Raw genomic sequence first — 16,167 nt, 5'->3', positions numbered from 1 at the left:
TTACCCCCTGCTGAAAAAAAATTTAGGTGTTTAAAAAAAAAAAAAAAAAAAAAAGCCCAAAAACCCCAAACACACACAAAAACCCCACCACTAAAAAGAAAATACAGGATATAAACCCAAAGGTACTCAAGTGTAGAAATACAACTACTTTTCTTCAGCCAGTATCTGTCAGGGAGAACACGCATTGTGATGGTCTTACTGCAGGGAATGGTGAACATCTCTCTATCAGTGAAGAGACACTTGAGTTTCTTTCATATATGCTACTAACACCTACCTAACCTGGTCTTCCCTACTCTGTAGTTCGTAAAGGACGGTATTAGGAGAGTAAACAGATGTTAACTTTCCAGGTCTTCCAAGAATCTGGTGGGTTAAATAAGTTTCTTCCCTTCCCTCCCTCTCTGCAACTCATTTTAGAACTTACCGACACGAAAGCTTCCGATTTTGTCTCGTTCAGCTGCAGTGTCAGTTTGTTCTGAGTATCGTACACTCCATATAGTCTCTTAGACCAACTCGGAGGTATTTTATTCTTGTATCTTAATGAGCTATACAGGGCAAATATCCTTTGCAAATCCAGGACCAGGCAGCTACAGTTGTATACGATGACGCCAAGTTCCTTCATCTGTGAAATTAAAAGTTTGTATCATTAGTGGTATTTTGGTCGATGGATCTGTGGAAGTATGCAGCAAGAACGTAAGAGTTCTGAGGGGCATCTTTCAGAAGCATGCCTTGAGCTCAGCGGTAGTACTCTCGACTACAAGAACGTTCCTAACAATACTCTTTTAAAGGCAAACTCATAAGCTAAATCTTCAAAGTCAAGAGCGGGCAAAAGCTGTAACAGGGTTTGTATGTCCAGTGCGTGTCAGAGTCACATGTCCTGATAGAATACAACACACTTACAGACAGACAGATACAACTTACAAGTGATACCCATTTATCATAGGCACCATCTTTGTTGTAGGTGTTGCCCAAGATTTACTACTCGTGGCTGGGGTGGTTTTTATTTACCTATTATTTTTATATTATTTTGTTTACAGGAAAAGCATCCTTTCTGCAGGGTGGCGTAGGAGCACACACTGCTACCAGTGACAGTTTCTTTCTTCAGAAACAATTTGTTTTCTGTGAGTTCTGGAAAAGGTGAAAGAAATGGACTTAAGTTATTTCTCTGCTGGAGAAGCTTCAAATAAAAGGATGAAAAAACAGGTGTTTACTTCTCAGTAGCTAAATTTACTGTGCAGCAGTAAATCCAGCATGATCCAGTATATAGTATACCCAATTAGGACACAAAAAGGTTGGGTTCTTAACTCCCCTATTGCTATGGTATGGTACCTCACCTAGGGTACTCCAAATTTCTGGGTGTCAGTTTCTTCACATGTAAAAATGGAGATAATGATACTCTTCTCTCATGAAAAGAACTCTGTAAGCATCAGCATTCTCACATACAAAGTATGAGGAAAAATAGCCCAAGTGAATATAGACATCATAGTACAATTAAATGCTTTAACCTTCTACGGGCACAGTCTCACTTCTCCATTTAAGTAAAGGCATGTCTCCTGGTCATCGTAAATCTTGGTTTGACAGAGATTTCATTAACTGCATGTCCCTCGCACTTAAGTTGTTGACAGAATTTCATTTATAAACATATTGCCTGGCTTCTGTAATCAAAGCGTAACCACACGCACACTCTCTCCCTTCCTTTGCTTTATAATAGCTCAGGAAAGCACTGCTGTGGGCACAAACGCTATCGACCTCTCATTATCTGCATTTCATACTAGTTCAGCCATCTCCAAAAATAAAGTGAGAAGAAAACCTGTATGTATCTGTTGGAAAATGATATGTAGGATAAATATTTAAAGGATCCATGCTGGTTTTCTGCAAGGAAAGTCTCTTGGTAGCGTGTCTCGGAAGTCTGCCTGGCATGATGAAGAAAATACGGGGAGTATGAACTCTCCAGCACACTCATCTTTTGACACCAAAAAATCCCCACTGGTTTTATTCCCTTAGAGGAGCTCTCCACAGTCACATGAAGTAGTTTCTGGTAGGATCGTATCATTTTGTAAAGCCTGTGGGAACTCTGAACCCCAGGCTAATGTTATGTCAGAGCTTGTTCCTGCGCAATTCTCCCTGACTGCAGAAGAGAACCGCTCTGCAAGAGTGGGCAGAGGAAGGGAAGCGAAGGATAGAATTGAACCTTCAACTCTCTTTCTGTGGTGGGTGAGAGGAAACAAATACTCCAATGAGGAAGAAACTCAATGGGTGACACCTTCTTTAGGTCCCCGACCTGGAAATACCACATACCTAAGAATATACAACACTGAGTGATCTCATTCCCAAACATTTCCTGAATAGTTGCAACCACAGGAACGTTACCTAATATTCTTACCGCCTAAATCAGAATATTTCTGCAAGCTTCTTTAATTCAGAAAAAATATGTAATTCCTCCATTAGCCCGCACAACCTGAAATCTGTGGAGAGTCGGAAAATACAGACTACTTGCTGCACTGCAGCCTTTCATTCATAGCTAAGCAGTAAATTCATTTTGGTGATAACTATAAATTAATTCCAAGCTGCGCCCAACATCCCAGCAAACAGTCTATTTGGAATAACTGTGTTTTCCCCTGGGTGCTGGTATCTTTGAGGACGCTCCTGTATTCAGTTCTAGGCTGTTCGTGTCCTCTATGCACTGTTTGTCTCCAAACATTTTTAACTATACTTTATCACTGTTTTCACTGTGTGCTGCCAATACTGTTCTCTTAATTGCCAGGCATGTCATTGCAAAAGACTTACTAATAGTATTCTGTTACATGGATCTGCATAATGTGGTTTAATTGGCTTTTCATGGCTGTTAGTTGATTCTGACATAATTATGTGGTTACAGTTTTCCTTTCATTTATCAGTCCCATTATTACTATTCCACTTTATGCCTTCCGTTAAACGTAAAGATAAAACAGCGTCCTCTCAGCACACCAGAAGCTACCAGGATTGCATCTGCGTCAGCAGCTCTCCTCGGAGCAGGAATGCTTGCAGTGTGTCCTCTCCCTATGAATTAAAGGATTGCCTTTCTGCCTAAGTGCTTCCTCATGTACAGAGATAGGGAGGAAGCCGGGGGCACTAATGGGTTTTTTTAAGTGCAATTTTTACAGATTGCCACCACGCCTGACTGTAAAACGAAGCATTAGCCATGCCTTACTGCCGGCCTCTCCCCATGAACGGACACGCACAGGGACCAGCCCGTTTTGCACAGGGACTTCACCCTCCCGTGTGAGCGGGTGTCTGCAGGAGCCGAGGTGGTGCCCTGGCTCAGGCCCCGCCACTCACCCACTCGCAGCAGGTACACTCAAGTCGCAGACCGGAACGAAGCCATTTCAAGAGATGTATTTACAGCACAGTAATGAACCCTGGCTTCCCACGGCATTGCGTCTTGCAGTTGGCTTCTCTGGAGGCAAGCACTGGTCAAAGCTTTTCCTGCTTCTGAAGCCATGATAAGAGCTCTCCCCCATGTGGATTCCCTGATACGTGATACAGACTGGGCTCCTCCATTCCCTCTCTGGGAAAACACAGTCACCCCACTTTACCCAGCTGCCTGCTTTCATTAAGCTTTTATGAACTTAAGTTCAAATTTGCCTGAACCTGGAAAGTAGATTCAAAGTTATTGGAAGAGGGCAGGCAGCGACTCCGATGCTCATTGTGCAGACCTCATTTCCTTAGGAAACCAGGTTAGATGTCAGCCTGTCACCTCATGGCCGTCTTGGTTTACAGCTGGTACATCACCGTGAAATGGAAACAATACAAGCAATGCACACGTGTATGCAGTAAACCCCCAGCCATCTCCTTTCTCGTACAACAGTCCCAATAGCTTTGGAGACCAAAAAAACCCCTCTATTTCAGGAGCGTCTTCCACACTGAGCCTATTTTTACTCCCGTACTCTGAGGTGAGGAGAGACTGCTCTTTTTCCAATTAATCACAAAGCCTATCATCCTGGAGGCACTGCAGAGAGTGGGCAGCAAGGATGTGTTAGTGACAAATTTAGTATGAAGTGGTATGTCATCTAGATAAGGGAAAATACTTTCTCTTCGGTTTGATAGCTGCTGTCATTACAGACTTTTTAAAAGAGTCTCAGAGGAGAAGCAGAAAAAAACATTTATATTGAAAGAATCAAAATCTGAGTGTTGCTCCGTGGCTTGCAGTGACTGAAATCTGCAGCTAAGCATCATCTGAGGTATCTGTTAAGGTAAAATCCTTCAGGGCAGGAGCCCTTAAGGCAAGGGAAGTATTTCTTCATCCTGAGTTTTAAAAGCAACTCAGTCATGAAAACATCGCTGAAAAATTAAAGTGAAGATGATCTCAAGAAATCAAAACCTTAATAAAACTAAGGAAGATAAATCTGAAATGAAAATAGGGAGTCACAAATTTGATTACCTCAAAATAGAACTGAGATATTTGGATGCTAAAGTCGCAGAGTTGCTTGTGAGTGACATTTTCAGGGCATGTGCTGGGGGCTGGGACAGGAATGGTTTTCTGGATAGAGAATCTTGTGTCCTCTCATGAGCAGGTTTCTTTCCCTCTTTGTTAAAAGCCACCAGGAGTGCTCTTCTCAAAGAATGAAAAACATGGGAGCTGGTTTTCCTTGTTCCCCATGACATTCACATTTGTGCAGAGCAACTATTAAAGGCTACCAAATCACCGTTTGTCTTTCTGGCCAATAAGGGCTTTCTTAAAGCACCAGAGAAGTGAATGGCTACACAAGACTCAAGAAATGGTGGCTTATACCCACTGTACAATGATGCTCTAACTACAGAAATCATTTACGCTACAGAAAGTAACAAATATGGCGTAGCTACAAAAACAATGATTTTTATGACAAGAGGAGGAATTCCTTATTAGACTGGACAAAGAGCAGGATTTCACAAATGGGAATTTCTGCTTATTCTTTTCCCTTGTACATTTGTAGGCATTGTACACGAAATGAGAAAAAGACCGGAAAATAACCTAACCAATACAGGTTGTGGACCCGTAACACTGTAAGCTTCATAAACTGAGAAACAGTGTTAGCAGGACTTTTCAAATACGTTTGGATTATGGGTTAGACAGGGTGTACGATGTGTCCTTATCCTGCACTGTGCAGACTAGACAGTGCGTTTTATATTTACCTTGAGCTACACTCTAAGAGACAACCCCACTGTGTAGGCAAGGTACTATTTGACCTACATAAGAGTGGCACAATCTGGTTCACAGCTTGCAATATCTGAATTGTGGCAAACGTAGCAGGAGGCTTTAGAAAACTCCTTGTTAATTTCTTTTAAAGAAAAAGTTTTTAGTAATTGCTCACACTCGAGCTTGCTCCTGAAAACGATAGGCAGCTCTCCTCGGGCATTAACTGCCATTTGCCCAAAAGCTCTGGCCACCGGCAGGTGCCGGGCACCCATTGCCTATGCTACAGAAACTCTGCATTAACTGCAAGTAGTCTATTGCACACTACATTTACTAAGGAGACTTTTTATATACAGGACTGTGTGTCCATCTCCCATTTGCCTGTGTTTGAAAATGTATTTAATTATCCTTTCAAGCCTGTGATTTTTTTAATGACCAATTTCCAAATGAATGACTTGGCAAAACCAGAATCACAACAGGGGCAAGTAATGCAATAACAAAAAGCATGCTATACTGATAAATCAATTACTAAGGCCTAAAAGGACCTAAGATTTTCAATAGCTTCTAAAGAAAAATAATATACAATGTATCAATTACCACCTTAGAGCTGACCGCAGATATTTACGGTGGTAAACTTACCTTTTCATAAAATGTGCTCTAATTGTTTGGTTAGCCTGCACTCCAAACATACGGTTCCTTTTCAATGGGTTATCAGTCTTACCTGACCCCTGCTGCAAACCTCCCTTATGTTTTCATCTGGTATCATTTAATGCTCAGTGAATCTTTTCCAATCGTACATAGCATGATCTTAAGGCTGCCTTCTGCGCAGCTGTTCTTCACCTCTCACCAAAACCTGCTGAGCAGGTATGTGTGCCAGTCCCACGCCAGGCACAGGTAACAGCCGAGTGGTGGCCTGTGGCGGCGGAGCAGGAGGGGAAGGGCGTTCTGATGGGAGCCACCATCACCAACGGAGAGAGAGAGACAAAGAGATTTGAGAACGGTAAAAGTGTTTCTTTATGTAGTATTGTTTGATGTGACTGTTGTAGCAGACTTTGCTATAACAGGATTACAGGAGTAGTGCTCATCATAAATTCATTAAGCGTAAGAGACCCCATTCAGACAGCCGTCATTTTGATGTAAACCGAAAACGCAACCTGATGCTGAAGAGGCTGAGAAGGCTGCAACACTGCCTGGCTCTTCTCTCACAAAACCTGTGCAGCTATTACAGTCCACAAAATCAGCAAAGCATGTACCTCAGCTAACGCTTCACTAGAAATTGCAACCTACCCTCGTGCATTGTGAGCCAAAATCCTCCCTCCGTGCTTGGCTAGTAATACAGTGCAGAGGCTTCACAGCTTTGTTACGTTAAAATCAAAAATAATTCAGTGAAATCCAAATTCAGCGCAGTCCTGCTTCTGCTCTGAGTTCCACTTTTTCTTTCCATGTTGGTAAGAACATGGGATCTACGCTACTGTTGGGAAATACTAAATAGAAAAGATAAATACAAATGGTAAAGCACTGTATTCTCAGGAAGTTAGTCTGTCTAGCTCAAACTATGTGAGAGTGAATAAATGCAAAATTTAAATTAACAGCATCTTTGGATGTCAGAAATCATCTAGGGCACAATAAATATTCTTACCTGAATTCCCTGTTATTTTGAAAACCCCAAACTGCTTTTGAAGATTACTTAAAGCATTCAAACAGATTAAATTTTGAGATTAACTGTTACAATTAAACTATTGTTCCTGTTTTCTATAGACACTTTTATTGAGTAAATGGTATTTTGAAATTCCTAGATTTAACTCTTAACCGTTCTCCAGTCAATCACTTTGTGAGTCTTGCACATGGATATCTCTTGTGCCTGGCCCATGCCCCACAGTTGTGTGGATTTTAGGTTGCTGTCACCTAAGGCCAAAGGTTAATTTTCTATCATCTTGGTTTTAAGTGATTTGAAAATAATCGTCAGGCAGAATTTCTACTGAACTAGAAAAAAGTCCCTTCCACTTGACATGAGAACGCAGTCTCAACCTGAGCTGGGAACTCGATCCCATCACTGAAAATGGAAAACTGTCATTCAAGCCACTGTGCTGAAAATAAACCTGAGCATGTGACCAAGAAGAGGTGATGCATTCGATAGAGAGTGCACCCAGCATTGGCACTGAATGTCGGTATAAAGCCATGACATGCTCTCACTAAAAGAAAGGAAGGGACATAAGTGGACTGACTGTACCCCACTGGAACTGATAAAGTACATTTGAGTTGGCAGCCACTAGCAGTCCACTGGTCTTCAATTCTCACCTTTAGAAAGTACATTTGATGGATTTTGGTCTGTGGTTCTTGCAAAATAAAAGTCCCAGGGAAGTTTAAACTTTTTTTTTTTTTTTTTTTAAATTACCTAATGGCAAAAAGCTGTCACAATAAGGCAGAGGAGATATTTTAGGAGATGATAATTTTTGTGTCCCATTCCTTTTTCTGCTGGCCCACAGGTCAAGAACACAAAACTGTACAGTGATGCTCTACTAATTTCCACTTCACCTTACATTCAGTAGATAGTCCCACCGTTATTTTGCATAGCATCCTGATCTTAAGGAAACCATGCTGGAAAAAAAAAAAATAGGTTCAGCATTTCATTTCTGCTGAAAGGTACTGCCACTGAGACGCCAAGCAAGCTAGACGCCCAGGCAAAAGGGGTCTTGCTTTAAAATGGTGTGGTTTAAAAAGAACTTTGTGAGGAACAGATAGCAACGTATCTTCAAAGCAGGAAAACAGAAATCCTCCATGTCCTTGTCACATTAGAAAAAAACCCCATCATGTTTTTTTTTTTTCCAGCCATCTGCTCTATTAATATGGAAAAACTGAGCAAAAATAAATCTATGTGTACAAGCAATACAAATACAATGTGTTTAAACCATGGACCACTCTGTGATGATGTTCATGTAGAACCTAACACAGAACTGAGAGTGCAAGTTTGGGCTTTCTTACTGTTGTTGATGATGTTCGCTAACAAACCAAAAGCCTGACACATTGCCATTTGTCAGAGCAAGCCAGAAGGCAGAACTGCATCAGTTAAAAATTCCTTGCTGTATAGTCTATCAGCATAATTAATATCACTTGGCATAATCACAGCCTAATTTATCATTTTCCAATGACTTTTCAGTTTACAGTTTCATTACCCCCTCAAAGCAAGCACAAGTGTCTCTTCAGGGGAAAAGCAAACTTGCAACTGCAAGATACCATTTTTCCAGGATCATGTTTAATTTATTTCTTGTTTTACTGCAGGAAATCTAATTAATGGGAATTCTAATTTGATTCTGTTTCTCTTTTGGAACACAGTTTTTGTTCCGTATATCAAAGAAAAGTGCAGGCTGGGAAGAAAAGGACCTCGTTGCGCTGGCCTCCGTCTCACTGCTGGCAAGCTGCATCCCATTTCAGTACTGGTGTCATTCATATGACATTAAACAATTCACTACCTCAGTGGAACCACAAAAGAATTAAAAGGTGAAGTGAAAGATCCTGCTAGCTTCTGGAAAGGCCTGGACTATCCTTTACCACGCACACACACGCATACATCCCGCCGCCTCTTTCCATCTTTCCTGCATCGGAGCCTGTCCTGTGAGCCCTTATCTTGCATCCCCCTCACGCAGCTGGAGGTCACAGCACAAGCTCTTAGTATTTGTTCTCATCCTATGTAATGCTGCAAGGGGCAGCCTCCGTACGTCTTCTGCTGTACAACACGGAGAGGAGAGTGCGAAGGACTGACCTCAGAAAAAGGGCAATACTTATGTCTAAACATTTCTCTCAAAGCGCACAGTTTCCTTGGGGCTTTTAGATTTGTGGGCTTCAGGGAAACGCAACAGCACGTAGTTGACTAATTGGATGCATTGTTTATAACATTACCGAGACACACAGTGGGTTTTCTTTTTGCAAACTGAATAGGGATTGGTGGCAGGCGTGCTGTGGACACAAACTGGGACAATGACACTGCATATGAATTATTGCTGTAACTGTTGAGCCTTGCCAGACTACCTGATCAGAATTAGAAACCTCTTCTCTTGATGTAAAGGGAGGGCCAAAGGCTCTAATTAATTTTTGACTGAGTCTTCATTAAATTCAGTGTACAGGGCCTTGAGGTAAGCTAGGAATCCAAGCAGTTTAGGCAGGTAAGGTAATTTAGCGGAACAGTACACAGGCGGCCCCAGGACAATGGTTGTTTCAGAAATCCACGCTCGCTCTTTGTCCCATTCTTCTGAGTAGCCACCTTAGATATTTGCAGGGTTTCTGGCTGCTTCAACATGGAAGCAATGTCTCCTGTAAAGATGTGGTCCTGGTATATGCTCCTAGGAAGAAAACTTGGAATTATATTAATACATCATATTTGTGCCTCCTGACCCTAACAGTAAAATTGGGAACACATTGATTCATGCTTCCTTAATTCCCTCTTTCTGCTAAAGCACTATGTTGCACGTACAGGTAAAGGTCATTTGGCTCATCTGAAAAGCCTCTTTGTACTTGGTGAAGTAGTGAATTCAGCTGAGGTGTCAGCTGGCTGCTACTGCATGAACAAATAGTAATAATGCATGCTATGGCTATATCATCGTGAGAAAAAGGAATATGAATCTATTTATTGCATAAGGTCACGACCTGGGTGTTATCTCCTATCTCAACTCACAGCAGATGCTGCCCCTGTGGATGTAAAAATTGTTTATTTCTAAATAATGTGTAACACCTCTTGTGCAAGAAACAGAAGTATTGTGTGCCAAAGATGTCAGAGGTTTAATACACTAATAAAAGTCAGCATAGCTCTTACATAAGTTCACACTGAACAGAACAAAGAGGAAAAAACCCACATAAAACAAGCATGAGACAACTTTAAGGCTTGATGCCATTTCCATCTGCAATATTGGGTAATCATCACTTTAACTTTATAGGAAAAGGAAAGAAATATCTGAAAAGATACCTGAAAACATGTTATTCCAATTCAGGATTAACACTAACTTCCAGTCTTAAAACTAGAAGATCAAATTTATTTCTCGCAATTTCTGTTTAAACTGAGTTCTTTGTTACAGCACATACGGAGTTGAAAGTAATAAAACGTAAGTCACAAAGATGATAAAAGATGTTTTCAATACATTTAAGCAGAACATACATCATGAAACTGTAGTATATGTTTATGGTGTGTATATATATGGCATATGTAGGTTCTGTACCTATGCTGCAGATCTACTTACAAAATGATTTGCTACCCAATCACAGAAATCTACCATACCATTAAATTTGAAATAAATGCCTAATAAATCATTATACTGATTAGAAAAACTTGACTGTCCAATACAGGGATTCTCATGACTTCTGCAATTTTCTGAAGATACACCTCACATTTCTGTTGGCATGCGCTGCCTGCCCAATACATCTCCCTCAAGCAAGGATTAATAGTTTGCCACTGAGCAGTTCCAGGCAAACGTCAATGATTTCATTGTTTTGGTGACTGCTGTTTACTTAGCAAAGTTAAGAAAGGTGACTGCATGAGGACTTCCAAACTAGGCCTTGATGCTTATGACGACAATATCAAAATCTGAAAAAGTTTAGCGATGCCATTAATTCTGCACATTCATATGGAAGGAATGCTTTGTCAGAATCTGTTTTGTTCTGCTTGATGACTTATGGATATAGAAAGATGAGATTTTATACTGAACTGTAGAACCATTATTCTTTTCGTAGAATGACTGAAATGATTGTCCTGCCTTGCCCTGACTCATGGAGATTTATGGCATGGTATTTCAGCCTGATTTACTGTGTGTCTTTTTCACAGGACAGTACTAAATCCAGTTTTCCATGAAAGGATTCAACTATTAAAGTGGGAGGTGGCTGGGCTGCTGCATTTGGGAACCTTTTGGAGTTGAGGCAGTTCTGAATGAAGGTATTTATCTAGAAGGGAACTATTGTCTGTGCAATATCAAAGTGTGTGTGCGTGGGTGGAACCACATATTGGGAATACACTTTCATGATTATTTTAATGTTGTTATTTTAATTGTTTAGTTGAACAAGACTGATCTGATGGTGTATGCTAATAACTAAATCCCTCTGAGAGGAATCTGCCTCCATTCATTAACATCACTGACCAAGATTAGTTGCCAGCAAGTTCTTGCGGGAGATGACAGAACAGACTGTGGTGCATTAGCGCCCCTTCAGAGATTCAGCTGGGTTTTAATGAACAAGTTCTCCTTCAGCACAACATAAATCACATTTTTGGGAAAGTGGTGGATTTACTGCCTTTCTCACATCCATGTAAGTTTACTGATCATTTAAGACTCTACCGCCAGCTGCTGAGCCAGATGCTGGAACCCCTGGATCAGACTGTATGGCCTGTATCTAGGACAAACAAAATGATTAACAGTTGGACTCGATGATCTGAGGGGTCTTTTCCAACCTAAATGATTCTATGATTGTAAAAGGCCACCCTGGTCTTAAGAGCTCTGACTCTGCAGGCACCTTAGCTGCTGACCTCCAGCAGTAGGCTCTGGCACAGAAGTGCAGCACAAACACTTTTGCCCCATCCGTGTGACCTGGCTTGGACTTGAGAACAGCAGTGGGCAGGACAGGTAGGTGCTGACAGGTCAAGTTCTGCTGCCCCCACTTTGTGCAGGCTGTCTGCAAGCCAGCTCTGGTGAAGAAACCAGAAAACCATTCTAGCACAGCACCTGCATTAATACACATTGCTATCTCAGCGCGTCTTACTATTTCAGGGTTTCTTCATGAACACAACGCAAATGAAACTGCAGGACTTCAGTGCAAGTGGTTGGAGGATCTATAAATTCAAATCGAGCCCTTCTGCTTTACTGATCACTGCAGAGAGGCCTTATAGAGGTGTGCCTGGAAACCACTCATCACTGTGACCAGTGCCTTTTTTTTAATTTCTTTTTTTTAAAGGCAAGGCAACTGACTGATGCACTATTTTTGACGCAGTTTCTGGGAGATCCTTCCAAACAGTTTTTGCAGATTTCTGTAGCTTAACTCTTAGGCCACTGAGTCTTATCTGTAGGCCATGGACTCATGCAAGCACATTGCACCAGTGCTGTCTATTCACCACACTGCCTGCCTGTTTGCTTCAAGATAGGAGTAGGGGTCTTTAAAGCTGTCTCTAGTTTTGCATGCACTTGTATGGATGATTTTTCTATCCTCTGTGCAGTGGGGTACAGTGTGTGTTCTGCCACTAAATTCCCACATGCCTCCAGTTCCCTAAACACTTCTAGAACCCATCCAAAACTCTCAAGTCTGATAATCCTAATGCACTGATATTATTTGTCAAGTATCTGAGGGACCACTTATAAACCAGAACCAGACGCACTCTCTTTGCAACATCTTCTATGACTCTTAACTATTTTAAGATGTAGTGATGGCATGGCAAGTATTAAAAAGCAAGCAAACAATTATGAGGTTAGTTTTACTGGAGAAAGAACTTTCTCTTTTCCTTTGGATTGTGGAGATCCAACTACCTGAATATTCCATGCTGCTTTGGAAAGAACTTAGTTTATCTGATCAAACTGGATATTCCATCATTTTGCTCTGCAGGTTTATTATTTATTGATTTACAATTTATTATTGATTACTGCAACGGCAGGTAAACCTGTTCTACAGAACTTTCAGAGCAACTGAAAAAAAAAAATGTTGAGAAGAAAATAGATCTGTAATTTTAGAGGTCAGAGACAGAATAATGAGCATAGTCCTACAGTCAACAAAAATCAAATAAAAATATTCAGCAAGCTGTATTTTGCCCTCTCTTACACTAAATACAAACACATAATGCGGATGATGCATGTGAGAATGGAGCACAACAGTGGGAGAAGTACGATAAGCAGGAATAGCTTCCTAGCACCTCAGGGCTGGGGGTCGGCTCTGCATCTAGAGAAACTAGCCAAGCTGGGGAGGCACGAGAAGTCTTTTTGGCTCCAAGCGCAATGTGAATATACAGCCCCATGCTGTTTTCAATCACTAGATCACAAAACCAGAAGCCCACAGGAGTAAGGAGGAACCAAGAGCACCACCAGACAGTAACAGAAGTACATGCAGAACACAAGCGTAGCAGCCAGATCACCCATGTTCCGGTCCGGCTTTAACCAGCCCTCTGTTAGCAGTGCACAGCAATGCTAGCAAGAGACAAACAGCCCGTTTGCTTCACTGAGATTCATTTGTAAATACTGGATGGTCAGATAATAAATATCAAGCAGAGTAAGCCTAATGGGCAATGCTGACTGTCCTGATTTACTGGGTGAACAGAGAAAAAGTGGCCTGTCTCAGTTAAAGAATAAAACAAAACATCAGACTTCCAAAAATACAAACTTTACACCATGATAAATGCATACTGTGAGTTCTGCACATTTCCAAGAGCAATGCATCTTTCCCCATCACCACCACCACAAAAAAAAAAAAAAAAAAAGGAGGAAAGAAAAAAGAAAAGCTGCTATTTTGGAGATAGGCAACAGTCATCAAACTGCTCTAGATTTGGTCAAAGATGGAGACCTTAGCTAAAAGCTCTTAGTGAAAATAATAAATATATTTTCAGCCTGTCTTTTGAAGGACAAGCTGTAATAGCATCACAGCAGAGTTTTGACAACCCAACTAGCTTTCTACGCAGCAAGAAATAAAACCACAAAAAAGGTATTTAATTGCCAATACAGCTCTGTAATATCTACTTAGACCTGTTTTCTTCACATCTTGACTCATTCACCTATGCTTGAAGATCTGGGTTGCACTTTTGTGTTATCTTTATAACATTAGCTAGTTCTGAAAATAATCCCATTGAAATAAATCAGATTAGCAGCATGAGTTTTTTTAAGGATGGGATCACATGGCTAACAATATATCAAAACTTTTTAGAAGCAGAGATTTTCTGTTGCATATGAGAGATATTATTTAACACAGAAATATGAATTTAGATAGAATATATTGGTATTATGTTGCACGTACTTTCAGTCTAACATTTACCCATCCGAGCTTGATTTAACCTTGGTGGATGACAAAGTTGGAAGAGCCTTGTTTCATGTCATAGGACACTTGAGACTGTGCTCAATTTACTAATAGCAATATGATACTGAACACCACTGGGACAGTAAGAAAATTAAGCAAATTATTAGAAGAAAATGGCAAGGATTGGCAACGGTCTAACGTGCACATTAGGGACATAACTGTAGTTCATACTAGAAGAACATTATATCAAATGGAAACTCTCAATGTAACTTTTGCTTGAGTGAAAAGATGTAATTCCATTAACTGTCAGACAAAGTATCTTATCTCAAAAGGACCAGATGCACCATTACATAACTTCAAGAGACTCATTTAGATAAAAGTTCAAAAAAATGACTGACTGATTACAGCGTGCTTTTTGCTCTATCCAGTTCTGTAAAGATAGGATGCAGCTGTCATTAACAGAAATTGCAGATGTGCAGATCCTGTCTCAGTGATCAGTTTGGAGAGCTGGCCCCACAATAGGAAGATTTTGGGGAAACTGGAAACAAATGAGATCATCATGATGTAGTTTGAGGTATATAGAAGTCCAGTATTTATTACTTTTTTTTTTTTTTTTTACGGGAGGACAATTTTGATCACACAAATAAATAGAAACTACAGTTTTCAAGGATATACTTTGAGGAAACGATCATTCCCCTTTCCCTGAGAGAGATACAAAAAAGAAGCACGGCTTGCATTTGCTCCTGGCAGCGTTCCAGAGCTTCCTGAATTTTGGGAAAGTTTTGATTTGGATCTGTAGCCCCAGAAATGGAGACCAAGAGAAGAAGGAGTAATCCCAAGATGAGTTTCGTCACTAAGTGCTGCCTTCGAGCTGTGATTCCGCCACATGTTTCCTCAATGTAACTGGGATGAGACTTTTGAGTAAAGAACCACGTGGATTGCTTCCAATTGCTTTTACCCCCCACAAGCAAAGAGTTGCTCCTCCAGGATTCCTACAATCTCAAATTGCCCCAAAACTGCCCTTTTAGATGTAGCTCTCAATAGCTGAGATACCATATTCATCTCCCAATTTTTGTCATCTCAGAGTACAAAGAAAAAGAGGTTAGGTTTTATCAGTCTATTTGTCACAGAAGGCAAGAGGAGGAGAAGGTAGCAGAGAAGAATTCTAACTGCTGCTATTGTATCCTCTTTTCTATGTTACAAGGAGGAGAGTCTGAACAACTAAATTGAAACCCCCAGGATCTCTCAATCCAGTTCTGTCCTCTCTCTGGTGGTAACAGGAAAGACACGCAGCAACATTCCCAGTGCTCCCGCAGCTGTCATGCTGCAAGCCTTCCTATAGCTGAGTCCAAAAAACTAATTCATATTAAAATAAATAAAATATTGGCTTGCCAGTTTTTACTTAAAATTGACACACACAAAAAGTATATCTTTTGACCAACTGGGTTTTTTTGGCTTGTTTTCTTTTCTTTTTCCTAATAACTATAGGGTTCTTGATTTCAGAAAATTCAGAATCCAATATACTTTCACTATAAGTATGCACTAGATTATTCGTTTATCATAAAAAGCGTAACGTTGCTTATCTACTGTATCTACAGATGCTTAATAAACCTTTTTTGAATAATTAATACTCATAGCTCTCAACATCTCACACAGCTAATTTGACTGTTGATTCAACTGAACTGTTAAGAGAATAAATGGTCTGTATTGGGACCGGTACTGTTTAATATCTTCATCAATGACATAGACAGTGGGATCGAGTGCACCCTCAGCAAGCTTGCAGATGACACCAAGCTGAGTGGTGCGGTCGACATGCCAGAGGGACGGGATGCCATCCAGAGGGACCTGGACAAGCTCGAGAAGTGGGCCTGTGTGAACCTCATGAGGTTCAACAAGGCCAAGTGCAAGGTCCTGCACCTGGGTCAGGGCAAGCCCCGGTATCAATACAGGCTGGGGGATGAAGGGATTGAGAGCAGCCCTGCCGAGAAGGACTTGGGGGTACTGGTGAATGAAAAGCTGGACATGAGCCAGCAATATGCGCTCGCAGCCCAGAA

General features: G+C 40.9%; 1 protein-coding gene across 3 annotated transcripts in view; it reads right to left on the bottom strand.

Annotated features, from left to right (window-relative positions):
- Positions 1-16,167, bottom strand: part of PLD5 (phospholipase D family member 5) — a 204,825-nt gene that overhangs the window by 18,489 nt on the left and 170,169 nt on the right. For all 3 annotated transcript variants that reach the window (XM_009276136.1, XM_009276144.1, XM_009276152.1), the window contains one exon: positions 422-619. In XM_009276136.1, coding sequence (XP_009274411.1) covers positions 422-619 — 198 coding nt within the window. The remainder of the gene's footprint in view (positions 1-421; positions 620-16,167) is intronic.

This window comes from Aptenodytes forsteri, unplaced genomic scaffold, assembly GCF_000699145.1.
Source record: "Aptenodytes forsteri isolate BGI_AS27 unplaced genomic scaffold, ASM69914v1 Scaffold10, whole genome shotgun sequence".
Classification (NCBI taxonomy): Eukaryota; Metazoa; Chordata; class Aves; order Sphenisciformes; family Spheniscidae; genus Aptenodytes; species Aptenodytes forsteri.
Note: the sequence above shows the minus strand (reverse complement) of the source record. Positions and strands in the feature narration are given on the sequence as shown.